We start from the raw sequence: 16,558 nt of genomic DNA, 5'->3' as shown, positions 1-16,558 counted from the left end.
CAGCCCGACTACACCCACTGCAGGGTCCCATGTCTCTCCAATTTACCCTGTCCTTTGCCAGCTGCACCCACTAACTAACACCTGCTAACTTCCTAATCTCGTCCGCCCACCTAACAGCCGTCCAGCCGGGTTGACCTCAGCCAATTGTGTAAAGTCTTAGGTCAAGCCCCCTGTATACAGGAGCCTGCTCTGTCTGGAATGCGTGACACAGCTTGGTCAGATATACAGTGTTGTGCGTTTTTATCGCTGACACTTTAAAAAATTCCCCCGCCTCAACCGCTGGCTCGTTTGCGGTGAAACTGCACACAGAGCTTGCGTATTATGGTAACTTTTGTATCGTAGCAAGTTTGACAATGGTACTTACTTAGTTCAGGCGCACATGATGCGAAAACGTAAGCGTCTACGAGAGATCGGCGAGCCAAAACCCGCAGACGACGCGTTTTCGCTGAATGGCGGCTTTGGCGCCATCTGTTTTCGGCAGCGGAAAGCGTCGCGACTAGGCCGCCGAGGCGAGCGTTGCAAGGAGCGCGGGCCCTTTGAATATGCCGTCCGGCATTTGCGTCTGCTTCAACTGAAGCGCTTACAACATTTTCGGCTAATTGAGCGGAAAAATATCAAAACAACTGATTTAAAGAGGCGAGCCCGCGCTCCTTGCAACGATCGCCTCGGCGGCCTAGTCGAGCCGTATTCCGCTGCCGAAAACAGATGGCGCCACTGCCGGTTCTCAGCGAAAAAGCGTCGTCTGCGGGTTTTGGCTCGCCGATCTCTCGTAGACGCTTACGTTTTCGCATCATGTGCGCCTGAACTAAGTAAGTACCATTGTCAAACTTGCTACGATACAAAAGTTACCATAATACGCTATAATAATAATAATAATAATAATAATAATAATAATAATAATAATAATAATAATAATAATAATAATAATAATAATAATAATAATTGGTTTTTGGTGGAAAGGAAATGGCGCAGTATCTGTCTCATATATCGTTGGACACCTGAACCGCGCCGTAAGGGAAGGGATAAAGGAGGGAGTGAAATACGCAAGCTCTGTGTGCAGTCTCACCGCAAACGAGCCAGCGGTTGAGGCGGGGAAATTTTTGAAAGTGTCAGCGATAAAAACGCACAATACTGTATTACGGGAGGGCTGCTCCGGCGTCTGGTGCGTCCGCAGCCACAGGGCCGATGCAACGCTCGTTCTGATGCGAGGAGTGTCCATTCATATATCGCTGCACATCCTGGCGGCAGCGGGGCGTGCGATGTCCAACCAGCACCGAAGGGCGGGAAGAACGCATCGCTACTAACGAGCCCCGGGTGACCGGAGCCCTCCACTACGGCGTTCTTCGTTGCCCGTGTGTCGCTTCGGGAAGTTAAACCCTACAGTCTGAAATTTGCAATGACCGGGAACTTAGGTTGTCACAGCGCTCACTGGCGCACTAGCGTCCTGGCACTGACTGCGAAAGGTTGCAATAAAAACGCTTTTCTATCCCAGTGCGAATCCACCCTCGCAGGACCAATACCCGAACGCCTTACGACCTCAGTGGTTGCACCCTCCGTACATTGTGACGCCGTTGACAGTGAACGAGAACAGTGGCGTAGAAGTCACTTTTATTGGCCGTGTACAGAGAACTGAGCAGTTCGGCAGTGGAGGATGCGTGCTGGGCGTTCGTCGAGCGCCTGCCGCTCTGCAGGCCGGGCTCAATGGCATTCCAGTTAAGGCTCGCTCCGAAAGCAACCACCACGGAATAACGTATAGCAGTGGCGCATGGCCATTCGAAAGAAAGCTGGTCGCGCCATAAGGTGGTAAAGCCGGCAGCTTTGAGCACGAAGAATCAAACGGTACAAACCTGGATCATCTTACTGTGGCCAATCTCTGACGAGGGAGCGAAGCGCTGCTATAGGGGACCAGGAATGAATCAATCTTGCTGCTGCGCGCACCCTGACCGACGTTGTCCTATACAGTGACAGCTGATCTGGGCACGTCTGCTGGTTCTGTGGCGTTCGCCCCGCTGATTGGTGAGCGTGCAGTGACCTCTCGTGTGAAGCGCCGCGAGTACGCGCGGCTCAGCACGCCTGTTGGTCTGCACGCAGTCACGTTGATTAGCGAGAAAGCTGGGGGAATTCGTGCATTCGTGTTAGAGAAGAGCTTAGCATGCGTCGTGTGTACCGCTGCACGCCTCGCTGGAAGGTGCACGCATTGGAACGTCACGTGCCGAGAGGAATAATAATCACGAAACCAATTCACCTCCCCGAAAAGCCGTCACTTGGTGTCGCTCTATAACACACCACGCACGGTAACCACTCCCTGCGAGCCGTTTCTCCGAGGGCGAGCGTTCAGTGCGGTAGCAGCGTGCACTGCCAAGTTTCAGGGAAGCACCTGCCCCCGACATGCATCGCGCGGGAAGGTCAGTCTTCGAGCCCATCTCTCACTCACCCCCGTGTTCAACGGCCCGATTTCTTTCTGCACAATCTGGAAGACGTATCCTTGGACAGATTTAGCTCCGCCCGGCGAATGCGGCAGCGGTGTACACCAACGGCGACGCTATTGCAGCTGTCCGCGGTTGGCCAGCGCCGGAGCAGTTGGCGAGGCTGTGAACTCTTTCTGTCGCGTGATAGAAATCGGTGCCCCGCGGATTTCTTGCAGCCACTGCTCACACCATGCTTCGTGCGCATCGTGTGGCGACTTACGCACGTCACGAGCGCGGTATGGGCTAGAACATTTCCCTCCTTTCTGCTCTCGCGCAGTGGGCTGCCACTCGGCCTCGTCGGAGATCGTATCAAGAAGACGGGGCCTCGTTAGCCTTTTCGGCCGGTTGTGGCGTGCGTTTTATCGCATTCTGGATTCGCGTTCTCTGCCCGCTGATGATTCTGCCTTCTTTTCTTTTTCCAGCGCTGATCGGCGTCGCGCGCCCGCAGCTGCTGCCCACCCCGTCGGCGGAGCGGTTCGTTTGGCTTTGATGTTCCCACGCTCCGCATTGAGACGGACCATTTGCGCCGCCGCTCGATCCGTATCGACGTTCGTTTCTGCATTTCAAATATGGTCGGCTTCACTTTCGCCCACGGCCGTCTGGCTTTCGGCCGTGCCGCCGCATTTTTATCCGCCTCGTGGGGCTGTGTGACCGCGATCCAGTTTCCCTGGGCTGGCGCGCGTCAAAACAAAGGCTGTAGCGCATGTAGCCAGGAGAATGGAGGTTGAAGTGCCGCTTTGCGGTTCGTTGTATGTGATAAGTGTGGCTTAGCGTTCTAATTTAAAGCTGCGCACGAGATACGACAGAATGGAGGGGGAGGGGGGGGGGGGGGCTTTGGGTTAATTTCAACCTCCCGAGGTCAGCGGCGAATGTGTAGGCAGGGAAAGGGCGGGGGGGGGGGGGAGGAGGGGGGACAGCTTTTAAACTTTATTTTTCGGAAATGAGCAGTTTGTGTGTTAATTTTAGTTGTGCGCACTATGTCAGATCAATTTATTTTTGTAGATAAAACATCTTTATTATGACACATACGATATGGCGCAGATACATGGCGATTCCGAAATACTATATCCCACTATTTTCATTTTTTCTTCTTCCTCTGTGAAATCAGTGTGGACGGTGCACAACACTGCAGCACATCCCGGTTTCCGCATTTGTGCAGGCTTCCTGAGAAATAGATGGAAGAAAAGATAATTGCTGCCTTAGTGTAACTTGGCCCGGTGATTACACTACACTTTGATCTTAGCCGTTGTAAAGGCCATTGATTTTTTGTTTCGTTTTGCCGCTGTCGTAGTGCCCCTGGATTCAGGGCGTGTTAATTCCCCTACCTTCAGTAAACCAGGAGCGAAGAAGGGGGTGCGTATACTGGGTAGTCCCCGGTGGGTCTGCCGGTCGACCCCTGCCCGGTCATGCATCGCAAACTGCGTGCGCTACGGCTGTTTTACTTCCTTGGCAACTGCTTTAAGGCTGTCTGGACCGTTAAACGGCAACTCCTGGTTTTGGTTTTTCTTTTAACATTTTGATTTGATAATCACATCACATACCTGGACACTCGCGCGCGAGAGGCGCAAGCCTGTTCACTTTTTTTGTGTTTTTGTGAATATTGTAAATAGCGTAATAAGCTGTCTCCTGACCTTTCTGGCTGTCGCTCTCCTCTGCATTCTTCTCCTTGATTTCCTCTCCCTGTCCTTGTATTTCCGCCGGCCGCAGCTCGCGTGATATTAGAAAGCAATTGAAACGGCCAGAAAAATATTTCCCTTCCTTTTTGTATTTTTGTAATAATAAACCATTACTACTGTTCCTTATAGTCCCCCCTTCCTGTAACAAAAAAAAAGTTTTCTGAAATACTGAATCGAAGTATTTTACGACAGCAAAAACAAGGAAACCGGCACGAAACGGTGACGCCACGGATACCGTCACAAAATCTATTGTTTGCGCATTGATTGGCAAAACGGGCGACTTTTACAGCTTCGATCATTATTGGTTTCAAGTGATCAAAAACAAGCTTTTCTCCTTCAGCAAACGCCGAGCGAATATCGGCGAGTGCGCAAACTGTGGCGCCGCAAGCGTAAGATTGCGCGTATAGAAATCTCCCCGAGGAAGGCCACGAAATGAAAAATGGTGAAATTCATTTACGCCCCAACAAAATGCGCCCGGTTGCAGCACTTTGTAGAAACGATCTGAAGAGTGTGGAGAACGGGCCGTGGGAGTTTCAGTAAAATTAGTGGAGGTGTAAAAAACGCCGGAGTCGCCCTTTGGCGCATTAATGAGCTGCGGCGAAAAGATGTTGGAATCACTGGAGTGGGCGCTTCTGCGCGATGAGCGTGGGGGCTGTGCGGCTCGGCTGGAGCAGAGCACAGCTCCCCATCGCGGCGGCCGGGATAGACTGTCGAGTGCGAGTGAAATTGTTCGAACGTGAACGCAGATCTAGTAATCGAAGCAAACAAGTCGTCTGTCCTCACTTGCGACCTGAGCTGCCCGCGCATTTTGCTAGTGACGCCGCTTACCACGCGGGTGTTTTGTCCTGACTGGAACTGAAATCTCTCCGGAACTACTTCAGAGTTCCGCCGTTCCCCCGATGGTGTGGTAGTCGATTTAATTACCGACAGCGCCAAGAAGGGTTAGTTCCGGGATGGGGTAAAGGGGGTTATACAAACAAAACTACTGCATACAGATGAGTATCAGCCACGTAACTGATCTACATAGATAACACTGAAAAACTGCAAAGCTATGATTTCATTTTCGAAAAAACAAAAAAGGACTGCACTGTGCAGGTGGCTCAGTGGGTACGGTTCTCGGCTGCTGACCCGAAGTTAGCGGACTCGAACCGGGCCGTGGCGGTCGCATTTCGGTGCAGGCGAAATGCTATAAAGGCCCGTTCGATACAACCCCAGCCCTCCATCAGACCGTGGTTAAACGAAATAGAGCGAAGCGAAGTGTTGTCCATCTCGAGCTGACTGGCCTCCTCCTCCTTCCAGGCGTGGGCATCGTGCTGATCACGGTGAGCGGCATCGCGTGGCGGCTGACGTCGCACGAGGCCCCCTCGTGCCGCGCCATGCTGGGGCTGCGCGGGGACGAGCCCGGCCGCAGGTTCGTGCCCAGGGTGCCCCCCTACGGGGGAAGGCCCGGAGGACACCCCTACGCAGGTGCGTATACCCCTCTTCTCTCGGAAGCGCCTTCTGACTGTCTGTGTTACAAACAGAGCTATAGCTCGGTGTCGGCCCTTTTCTGCCAGCAGACTGCGATGGTATACGAAGACGGTAAGACGCGGAACCCTGAGGCCTGGCGTTCACTTTGGTACGGTAGTCCCGGAGTCCCTTTCGACGTCACAGGTTGAAACGAGAGACGGGGAAAATGCGAGCGCTAATATTTAAATGCAATTCTCCGGGCTATTAACGCCTTTGCCGCCGAACAAACGTCAGTATAGCGAGAAAGAATCAAACTGTGGGGGGCAGAAATCAGATTGAGTTGTCCTCGGGTTCCCTATCCAATGAGTGCATAGGTCGTATTGGCGCCAATTGAAGCGGCAGGGAAGCCAGACAGGTGCCGTACAGCGTGCAAATTCAGAGCAGAATTCTGCAGACACAACTGCAGCACGAGGAACCATGCACAACAAACAGACGCCGCGAGCTGCATTGTGACAACGCTGTGATTCTCGGCAAGAGTAGAAAAGGCCGGTGTTTCACTCCGGTTACATCGATGTGTGACGTGCGGAAGCGCGATGACGTAAATCGTGGCGTCGCAAGCGACACCATAGCAACGAGGTGTCGCAAAACTCAAAGCTGAGAGCAACTTTTTCGGGGGTGGCGCCCGGACCAATTTTTTGGAAATACACGGGTCAAATTTGGAGTTTAGCCATCGTTTCGGGCACGTCCAATTATGTTCGGACATCGATTTGGTCCAAATCGGCCTAGGTAAAATTTCGGGGATGGCCTGTGCCAAATTCTGGCCGCTTGACGTCGCAGTTGCTGTGGCTACGAGCGATATGTGCAAGCTAGATTTTCGCTTGGCTCTGACGATCGTATGAGTGCTTTGTCACTGAAATACCAAGCTGAAGGGGAAAGGAAAGGCCCCTAACCGCGTGAGCTGAAGCCTTGATTTCGATGTACGGATCCGAATTCGACCTTCTTTGTGGCGTACACAAGCAGCGCCCGCCCCTGTCCGTGTGTTCACCCTTGTAAACGTTGTTTCATTTGCACTGCCCAAAAGCAGGTGTATCGTCAAAGGGGCAGAAAGAAGGCACAGTATAGGTCAGAGAACTAACGCTGGTTAACGACATCCTAGTTGAATTACGAAGAATAAATGGGCTTGCTGGGCAGGACATATAATGCGGTGGGCGACGGAGTGGATTCCAAGGAAAGGGAAGCATAGCCAGGGGAAGCAAGAATTGAGGCGGGCGAATGAGATTAGGAAGTTTGCGGGGATAAGGTGACCGTGGCTGGAACAGGGCAGAGTTAATTGGAGAGACATGGCAGGGCCCTTTGCCCTGCTGTGGGCGTTGTCAGGCTGATGATGATGATTACGTCCACAGTCTGATGCACTGTTCACGTACGCGTACCCTTCCACTAATGATGCTTTCAGGCGCCTGCGGGACTTTTCGGGTGAATAATTGAGGAGGTGGTATCGCGGAGGTTTATTATCGAATTGTTCGTGGGCAGTGCAAGCTGTCTCGTAATCTCAGTCGACTAACTGCCGTTCAGGGTTGTTGAAACAGCAAAAGAAAAGCGCGCTCTACGCTTACGCGAGCTTCGTCGTTGAACGCGAGCAGAGGCGGCACGGTGGCCGAGTTGCGCCCCTAATGAACCTTTGTTTGGCCACGGTTCCGTCGAAGCGATGACGTCAGAGCGCGCGCTGCGTGGGCGTCCCAGGGCGTCTCGGTTGCTTGCTTTGCGCCTGGCTGTTCCGCTGTTCGGTACGAAGGCGCCTCGGGGCGTATCTTCTGAAAATAAATTGACTTACACTAGCAATTACTGCTCACGAAAAATGCCAAAAACGCAGCATTCGGAGCGAAAGCTTTTTCTTTTTGGCAACTCATTTTACTGAATTTTTCGTACATGAATGACTGAACTGAGGCGTACACTGATTAAATATTCTGCCTTTTTTCAGCGGACACGCAACAAGGCGATTTTGCTCGGTTGAGAACCGCGGGATTAGGGCAGCGTAGAAGATTACGACAAGGAGCGCTCGCGCTAGGCACGGAAAGACGATTTTGATAGGAGTGAACGTCCTGATTCGAGCTTTCGCTCGAAAAGTAGTGAGGTTACTTTACAGTAGCTTCCTAGAACCAAAACAGGTGTGCCTTTAAATGTTTCCCCTTTTGTGTCCTTTCTTTTTAAGTTTTGACGAATACACGGATGGGCATTGGTGACTGGTCTCGCAAGGATTTCCGGCTTCTTAATTTATTGTACTGCACCAACAAGTGGGCGTCGGAAATGTTTCTCTGCACTGCCAGCACAGAGGGCAGTGTTGCTTCTTTAAATGAAAACAGCCTGGAAAGTAACTGATCAGCTTTCTTTGGAGATTACTGCTCCGGAGTAGTTCATCGCATATCTCAAATACTAGACCGCAAGCACCGCCATTTACGCTCGGCGGCTGACCCTAAAGACGCGGGTTCGACCCCGGCCGCGCCGGCCGCCTTTCGATGGAGGCGAAATTCCAGAGGCTCGTGTACTGTGGGATGTCAGTGCACGTTAAAGAACACCGGGGTGGTAGAAATTACCCGGAGCCCTTCACTAGTATCCCTCATAGCCTGCGCCGCTCTGGGACGTTAAACCCCGTAAAGCCATAATCATTACTAATTACGAAAAAAACTAATTTAATTACTGAAATTTGGGAATAGTAGTCCAGTTACGGCTGTGCCTGGCGAGCATAACCGTGCAGCACCAAACCGCCGCGCCCATGCACGACGCAGTGCACCTGTGTCGATCTTGTCCGCCCCAATCAATGCGACGGCGGCGTTCGCGCTTCCTCCATGGAAGCCCGTCGGCGTTGCGGCGAAGCTCGCACCGCTCGTTCCTGTTGCTTGGGGGCGCTAGGTTTGTAGTCTGCATGGCGTAGAGAAATTCCACCGGTGGTCACAGGAATAAAAACAATACAGCTTATACGGCAGTGCAATTGCTTGGAATGGCATAGGGAGCGAGAGTAGGACTCACGGTTTAAAAAAGAATACGAAATAAATAAGATCGCCGCTTAAATTTACTTGCTAAGGTGGCGCTAGCAGCTGCCCCGATTCAGAGCGGATGCCAGTGAGATCCATCCATCCTGGACAGCGTGGAAGAAAGGAAGAGAGGAGAGCAACAAATACTGTCGACCTCAAATGAGGCACTCCGGCCAGTGGTATCGGCCGATTGTCGCGACATCGTATTCGAAACATAAAAAAGTCTTAGCGCGCGGCCACAAGACCGCCAGTGGGGCACACAACACGACAGCTAACTTGAACCGAGCATTTGGCGTTAAGGCGCCTGTTCAGCAGAGTACTGCGAGGAAATGCGGATTGGTCGAAAAGGTACGCTGCACGGCTTGCGTGGAGGGGTGCACTCGATTTGATTAAAACATCGCATAAATTGTAAATATGACACTGCAACATGACTCAAACGTCAATTATGACATGTGAGAGTGTAAAGTGAATCGATTGTACTGAAAAGAAAATTGCTGTGCGGTGGGAACCCAAGCCTTGGGTGGCGAGTTTTTGCTACACTCAGATAGGCCGTCGAGGCACGTTCGTTCGACTTGGGTAAAGCGTGTGTCTTGTCTGGCAGTGTGGAATGCAAAGGGGACTGGAGGCCGCTGAAGGGAGCCGTTAACACTATGTCGTCACACCCGAAAAGCGGAGTGTATCCCGATTTTTGATTTTGATCTTCCAGGCACACAAGGAAAGGCGTTTCCCACCCTATTCACACCACGTGAGAGTGTAGCTTAATTTGGAACAAACGTGGGCGCCTTATGAAAGGATCGCAGTCAGATGTGGCTTGACACGAACTTGTTCCAAGAAGCATGCAGCACGAGTGAATAGTAAACAGTGCACGAGAGCTTGAAAGGAACAAGTGCCGCAGTTACTGGCTAATCTGATCGAATAAATATGCACGAATAGACGTCGTACTGATGCCCATGTCGGGACTCGGTTTTGCCAGGAAAGAGAAGTTAGATTTTGGAGTCTGCCGAAATGAAGCGGTGCGCTGCCGATGTGCGCGTTACCCGATGAACCGAGAGGTCGTGGCAACGGTCCAGTGGCACTTTACTGTAATGAGAATCTCCCCGTTCACGAATACACGAATATTGGGCTTGAAGGAGAGAGCCGACAAGCGGCCCTTACAAAGTGCAATACTGTCAATACCACACTCTCGGTGGACATCATTGGCTGGAGGGCCATTTGCCGCCGCTTCTTTCTCGAGCTAGTAGTGCCCGGGGCCACCTCGCTGGCACCATTGCGCTTTGTTGCAACGACTGTTCGTCGTGGCGTCATCGAAGAAGGGGCGGGCCCTGCGGCTTCCTGGAAAGCTCTTGAGCAGCAACCGAGTAACAAACCGTCGACTCGGGCGTTGTTCCCGTACGAATGCACGCCGGCGCGGCCAACTTAGCGCTTCTCCAGTGCACTATAACAGCGTCCGTACGGATGCTCGAGCCAGAGAGAGCCGAGGATGGCGGACGGACGCTCAGGTGGGTTGACGGGGCTGGGAAATCTTCTGGGATAGCGGCTGGAGGAGAGGCCTTTTGTGTTCCTTCAAAGGCGCCCCTGTTTCAGCTATAGCTTCTGCAGTCGGTCCGCTTTGGATGCCTCAGTGGTTGTTTTACTCGTCGCCATAGGGCGCCACTTACGTGGAGCTGTGTCTTGCGTCGTAGCGCGAGCGGCTAGCGTGCTAACGAAGCGGCGCTTCGTGAGTAAAAATTGACAAATTGGTTGGCCTATTGCCTTTCGATTGCCGCTAATTACGGGGTCCTGTCCGCCTGCACACGCTGAGCAGGCTCGTCTGCGAGCGATTGAGAGAGCGGGAGGAAGGTTTATCTCAACGGATTATTTAGCATGCGTTTGATCGATGATAGAGTACGCCTGCGGGCACATTATATTGAGAAATACAATTGAAATAAATCGGAGCACAGTCCCAAAGTTTGCCCTACGTCGGTGCCGTGTTTGGGACGTGACAGCAGAACGGACATGAAAAACATTAGGAAACTTTTCTCTCTACGAAGGGAATTATACGCCCTCGAACACGGAAATATTTCATGACCAACGACAATTAGCGAACAAACTTACTTACGTGGGTCTCATTATGTGTCTCACCACCGTAGTGGACAATGTATCGAGGTGCTGCAATGCCGTACTGGAGCTAAGATGTGCAAGTAGTCGATTCGCCTTTAAGGGGCAGCTCCATCACGTTTTGGAAATTCCACAATTCTCAAGGATTTAAATCTATGCAGGCTGCAGGTAAATAATTCCAAGCTCTTTTTTGCGCTATGCATTTAATTAAATAGGACGTAATCTCACGAATAACTCTCAGGCTTCTCCTCACAGCATTTGAGGTGTGCGGAGAAGCTCGCTGATGACGTCATGGACAGGGAGATTTCAAATTTTCGCTGCCTTCGCCCACAAATAGCCGTGCGTCGTTAGATGCCGCGAAACAACGCTGCGCAGGCGCTGTCTTCGATGGCGTTCGTATTTTTTTTTTTTTGCTTCAGAGAAAGCGCTTTTGATCTGTAAATGTACCGACATCCTAGATGACGTCACTATGCCGCCCCCCGCCTCTGCCCCGGCGCTGTGCGCAGCCGAGAAGCCTGAACGCCGCCGCGGTTTTAATCGGCGATTGCGTCACCGTTTCTAATGCTAGCCCAAAAAGACCTGACATTCTTTGTCTGCGAGTTCCACACATTCGACGCCTTTAAGCTCGTTTAAGCTGTCCTTTAAGGAAAGCGTCTGCGATGCGGGTGAAACATTTTTTTTAACACTGTAACCCCGAGGTGCAGCGCCTTCCAGTTAAGCAGTGAACAAGAAACAAAACAAGACAGGGCATGGCTTGCCTAAAACGACCGATCTGGCTGGCAGTGCAATCACAGTGTATAGCTTTTGTTCCGCCAATGGGCCCCACTCAGCGCATTCCTCGGTGCTGTGAGCCGCCAGGCTCGTTGTCAGGGGCGCCGTAATCGGACCGTTGCACCAGTGCAACCCGAGGGGAATGGCAGGCGTTCGGAGCGTGCTCGCTGTATAGCCGCCTCGTGTCCCCGGCATTGAAGGTTTCGATCGCGTCTCGAACGGTTCCACTCTTGCCTGCCGCTTTGGCTCGCGGGAGTTCTCCCGCAGTTTAGCAAGTTTTTGTTATTTTTTGATATAGTGTTATTATTCGTCATCCCTGCGGCCTCTATCGATATTGCCGCGAGACGTCGTTTGTGTTCTGTGGATATGTGTTGTTTCTTTACCGCTGGCAGCGTGCGGCCTTTTAGCTTTGTTGTTCGTCGGGCGAGAGGGAGGCGTACTTCTGCGGAGCTTTTGTAGCCGTATGCGACGGCTCCCACTGAGATGAGTGATGCCTCTTGTATTGAAGTGCATGGTCTTCGAATTGAACGGCGCCGTACTGTGATGTTCGACGCCGCCGCCGAGTGCAGCATTGGCTGCTATCGGGGCAGCCGCGGCCGAATTTGGTCAATTCTCGGTGGGCACAGGTGTGCCACACCAAGCGGCCCTAGTTTCGTCAACGACAGCGCTGACGCCACCCGCGACAGTAATATCGTGCAAGTCCAGTTGAACGAAGAGGAAAGTTGAGTGCAGTGGGCGCAGGCTCGTCTCTGTGCTGACGTGGAAAGAAAGACAAGGCGGCAACTGCAGAAAGGAAACGAGAGGCTTTGAATTTCCCGAGTTGGTGGTGCCAGCGAGGAATGTGCGGGCGGCATGATTCACTTCGTTTGCATTTCATGTTGGTGGCGGAAGGAGGTGGAGAAACGAACGACCAGCTTAGCCTCGCCACTGCATGCCACTCTGCTGTGCTGCCACCACATCCTCTCTGCCCATTTTTTTTTCTTTTTGCCGGGACCGGATTTGCGGCGACACAGCTCATCACCAGGTGCGTGGATAAACGCCCTCGTGCTCCGCCAGGGTCAGTCCGCCACTGTGCCGTGGGGCGCCTTGTGCAAGCTATGCTCCGTGTTATACATCAGGTGCAACGCTGTCAAAGCTATAGTGCTCTTCTTTGCGCTGCCTGCATCCGCGACCAAAAAATAGTGCGTTCCTTGTGGGGAGCGAGACATAGTAGAGGCTTTGCCTGCAGGCTTATTACGTGGTACACTTGTCTTAAGCTTGATTAAATGCCTTCTTATACTGCTGACGACAAGCCGTCGCTTTCTCGTGCCTTATACCACTCGGCGACAGAACAAGCGCGGAGTAACACGCCCCCCCTTTGTTTCTCTGTACGGACTTGTTCCGTATGTACCTTTCACAGCGTTGCACCTCATGTATGAAACGGAATGTAGTGGCATCATGGGCGTCTTCCTCTCGACACCAGCGTGGCGTCAACCTCCACTTGCTACGTCATTGAGACCAGTGGCAGAAAGTCATACGAAATGAAAACGATAATCAGTCGTAAGAAAATACAGACCCTGGGGCCGTATTCTATAAGCTGTCCGTTTTTCATTGGCCACTGCGCGTCCATTTGGCCCTCTCTCATTGGCCACTCAGCTATACCCGCGGCTTTCAAGTGTTGTCTGTGGGGGTGACCCGTCCTTTGGGTGCTTGGCGACCAGACTGCATGCTGTTAACAGAGCTCTGCGATGCATCTCGCCATTGTCAGCATATCGCAGCCAATGACAGCCAACAGCTGCGGTCCGTTCGACAACCACCCAATGGTCGAGTCGCTTCCCAAAGACTCTTCAAAGCCGCGGATATATATCTCAGTGACCAATGGCGAAATTAAGACCAAATGGACAGTGGAAAATGGACAGCCTAAGGAGTACGGCCCCTGGTCCACGTTCGAAGTCGTGGTAGATGCGACGCAGAAGACGCAACGGACGCTTCAGAAAGTGACGCAGCCTGGCCGGCCCGGTCACCATTGCGGAGATAGCGAGCGGCCCGGTGGGCGCTCGCCTTATCTCCAGCCCGCTGCACCGGCGGCGGCAGCGTCGCGCTGTCCCGGGACTGCCCCCTGATCGATGCGGCTATGAGTCATTCACGGGGGCTCACCTGGATTCACTCGGAAGGGTTTGAAAAAGCACGGCTCTCCGCCGTGTTCGCGCGCGGCAGGCAACGGTGCCGCTTTGCCGATCGTCGTTGGAACGCGTGCGCACCCGGTGGTTAGCGACTCCTCTCTTTCGCCGCACGCAGCAAGCTGAGAACAACTGTGACCTGCCGAGTTGTTCAGCAAATACTGCCGACAGAAAACTCTAGGGGGACCGCGGACTTAAAATTTTTTTCTCTGAGACTTGGCAAATCTGTGCCGGTTTACTTTGTCTCATCGCAGATGGTGATAGAGCTCGCTTGTCGACGTTTTCTTACTGAATGGCTTAATCTGTCCTGCAGTAAATTCGCTTTCGTAGTCCATTTACTTATTCTGCTGATGCCACTTCAGTAGGAGCGGAGATCTTGGGAGTCACCGGAAGCTCGCGCCTCCCTTCCGTCCGTCAGCAAATGGCGCAGAAGGACAGCAGCGGTCGTGCCTGCCTTCTATTCAGTGTGCGGCCGGTCCTGCTCCACGTGCCGTTCACCGCCGGAGAACACAAGGGCACAGGTGCAGACTGGACATGAATTACATGGCTGGACGAGCACGACGGCAGAAAGAACGCACACACACGCGGCGGTAACTTCCAACACTAGTCTCCCATCATCACACGCAACATTGGAGAACACTCGAATGGTGTGCCAGTTCTTGGGGGGGTACTTAAAGGTGTTGCTGACACAACAATACCCTCTAAGCGCAATCCATTCTGCCTCAATGATGTCGCGTGTCCTGTGCCTTTTCAAAACAACACAATCACTAAACAGCGGTACGCAGGCATGCACAGTTGCGGTGGTGGCCAGAAATGCGTCTATACTGCTCATGTTTTTCGCATCACGGTCCCATTCTTGGAGCTTATAGTTCAAACGGCGACCTTTTGTTCCACCTATTCTTCCCGCATGAGGGGTATCTCATGCACAAGTTTTCCACAAAATCCCCATATTTGTTGCCATGTTTAATGGCATATATGAAATAAACAAGTCACTTTTTTAGTTTACAATTTTTTCTCAGTTATACCCAATTTCAATGCCCCTTTCATGAGCTTGAAAACTGCGTCATTAGGGAGTAGTGATGCAATTTCGGTTCCTAATGTTCCCAGAATCCCCGTACATATTCAGCTTTCACGAAATTTAAACCTTATTTTCCCCGAGAAAGGTGAAATTTCCCGAAGGCCGCATCGCTGTGTTTGCAATTTAAACGATAGGGCTAGCTGTGTTGTAACGGAGTGGATTCCAGGAGGAAGCAAGCGTAGCAGGGTTAGGTGGGCGGATTACAAGTTTGCGGGGATACGATAGCCGCAGCTGGCACTGGACAGGGTTAATCGGAGAGACATGGGAGAGGCGTAGTCCGGCTGTATAGACTATGATAACTGCGCTGACCACTCCGGCTAAGAATGCACCAACTAGTCGGGACGAATGTCAGAGAACGTGATCGCGGTGTGCCAAAGATGAGCGACACGCGTCTACCCGCCCAGTGTCGCAAGTGTGACTGTTTTCTGCTATATATACACGACATGCGAGATCACTGAGGCGGAATCGGCTGCGCTTTTGGATGATTTAATTGTGTCGTCGACCCCTCTGTTCCCTATCCAATGAACTGATGTACTACGTTTCTGGGCGGCGTGTCACCCTAGCGGTTTCCGCTGTTGCGTGCGGATAACACGGCCGGTGTAAGGACCGGATGTTGTGCGTGTGTTCCCCATTTCTCCGCGCTCCATGGTGGCTCGGCTGCCGGCCCCTGGAAGGAAGGAACCACGTTCTTGCGCAGGCTCTGACTTCTCGGATGCCGCCAAACGCGCACGACGGAGTGCAAGCGCAGAACACGCACCCCCCTCGTTTGTGGTCACCACCGCCGAGCGCGTCGGGTGCTTGATTCGGGGGCTGTGCGCATCGAGTCCGTTGCTTCGCAGACTTCCTTCTCCTTCTTGCTGGCAATTTTTTTTTCCCCGGCCGCGTGCCGTCGTCATTGGTTGCGTCACCGCACCGGAAGCGGCTACCCGGGAAGAAGGCGTCCTTGCGGGCCATTCGCGCTGGGTGGGGTGAGTCGACGTCTTGCGCGAGACCACGCAAAGAACCGAGCAGAGAAACGACTTTGGGAACCGAATGCCTCCTCCGCGCTGAAGGAAAATAGCCGAGTTGCAGCTGCCGGACTGCGAATGGGGCCGTTTCCCCTGTGCGACGCGCTGCCCCGAATGAGGAGGATTGCGTGCGCTCCTTTTATCGCTTTCGTGTTATTTCTCTTCCTCTCGGCGTGTTCCATTTCCGACGTGGAGGGTGCCCTCATCGCGGAGTACTGCTCCACCTTCTGTCTGCGTATTTTTTTTTTCGCCTCCCTCCCTTCGTTCACTCGGCGTTTTCCATTCCGTGCTCGTGTATTCGTGACGAATGAACTGAGCTGCACTCGCTTACTTCGTTCGCCCCTTTGGCAGACGGAAGGGCTCTTTCGATGCTCTCTTGTAGCGCTTTGTCTGCCGGCCAGCGTATCACTGACGGGCAGCCGTGTGCCCCCCGGGAACAGTGCACTAGCACAGGGCGTCCCAATCGAACCTTTCCGATGATGAAGCGGCGATGAAGGCGGCGCTCATGTCCGTCCTCTGTTCGGACAAGGGGCAAACAAGAGCGCAGCGGACGAGGGAAACGCACCCAACCCAGCCTTTCTGCTTCATTGCTTGCGAAGCTAGAGACACGCGCAGCAGCAGCTTGTACACGCTTCGTTGCCACAATAACACCGGGTGCAGTGCGTGATTTTGAAGAGGGGCAACTCGGTCTATAAACGTCGAAATTTGGGCTTCTTGGTCCACTTTTGGCGAAGCCGTAAGACCAGTGCACAAGCGCGTCGGTCTTCGTCCATTCTGCATCGTTCGGCAATGAAAAATTTTCCGGCTGGGAAGCTAAATTATTG

General features: G+C 52.7%; 1 protein-coding gene across 1 annotated transcript in view; it reads left to right on the top strand.

Annotated features, from left to right (window-relative positions):
• LOC144101943 (uncharacterized) overlaps nucleotides 1-16,558 on the top strand; it is a 220,713-nt gene that overhangs the window by 128,087 nt on the left and 76,068 nt on the right. Inside the window, exon 4 of the mRNA XM_077635187.1 lies at nucleotides 5,444-5,611. Coding sequence (XP_077491313.1) covers nucleotides 5,444-5,611 — 168 coding nt within the window. The remainder of the gene's footprint in view (nucleotides 1-5,443; nucleotides 5,612-16,558) is intronic.

The sequence above is a fragment of the Amblyomma americanum genome, chromosome 8, assembly GCF_052857255.1.
Source record: "Amblyomma americanum isolate KBUSLIRL-KWMA chromosome 8, ASM5285725v1, whole genome shotgun sequence".
Classification (NCBI taxonomy): Eukaryota; Metazoa; Arthropoda; class Arachnida; order Ixodida; family Ixodidae; genus Amblyomma; species Amblyomma americanum.
Note: the sequence above shows the minus strand (reverse complement) of the source record. Positions and strands in the feature narration are given on the sequence as shown.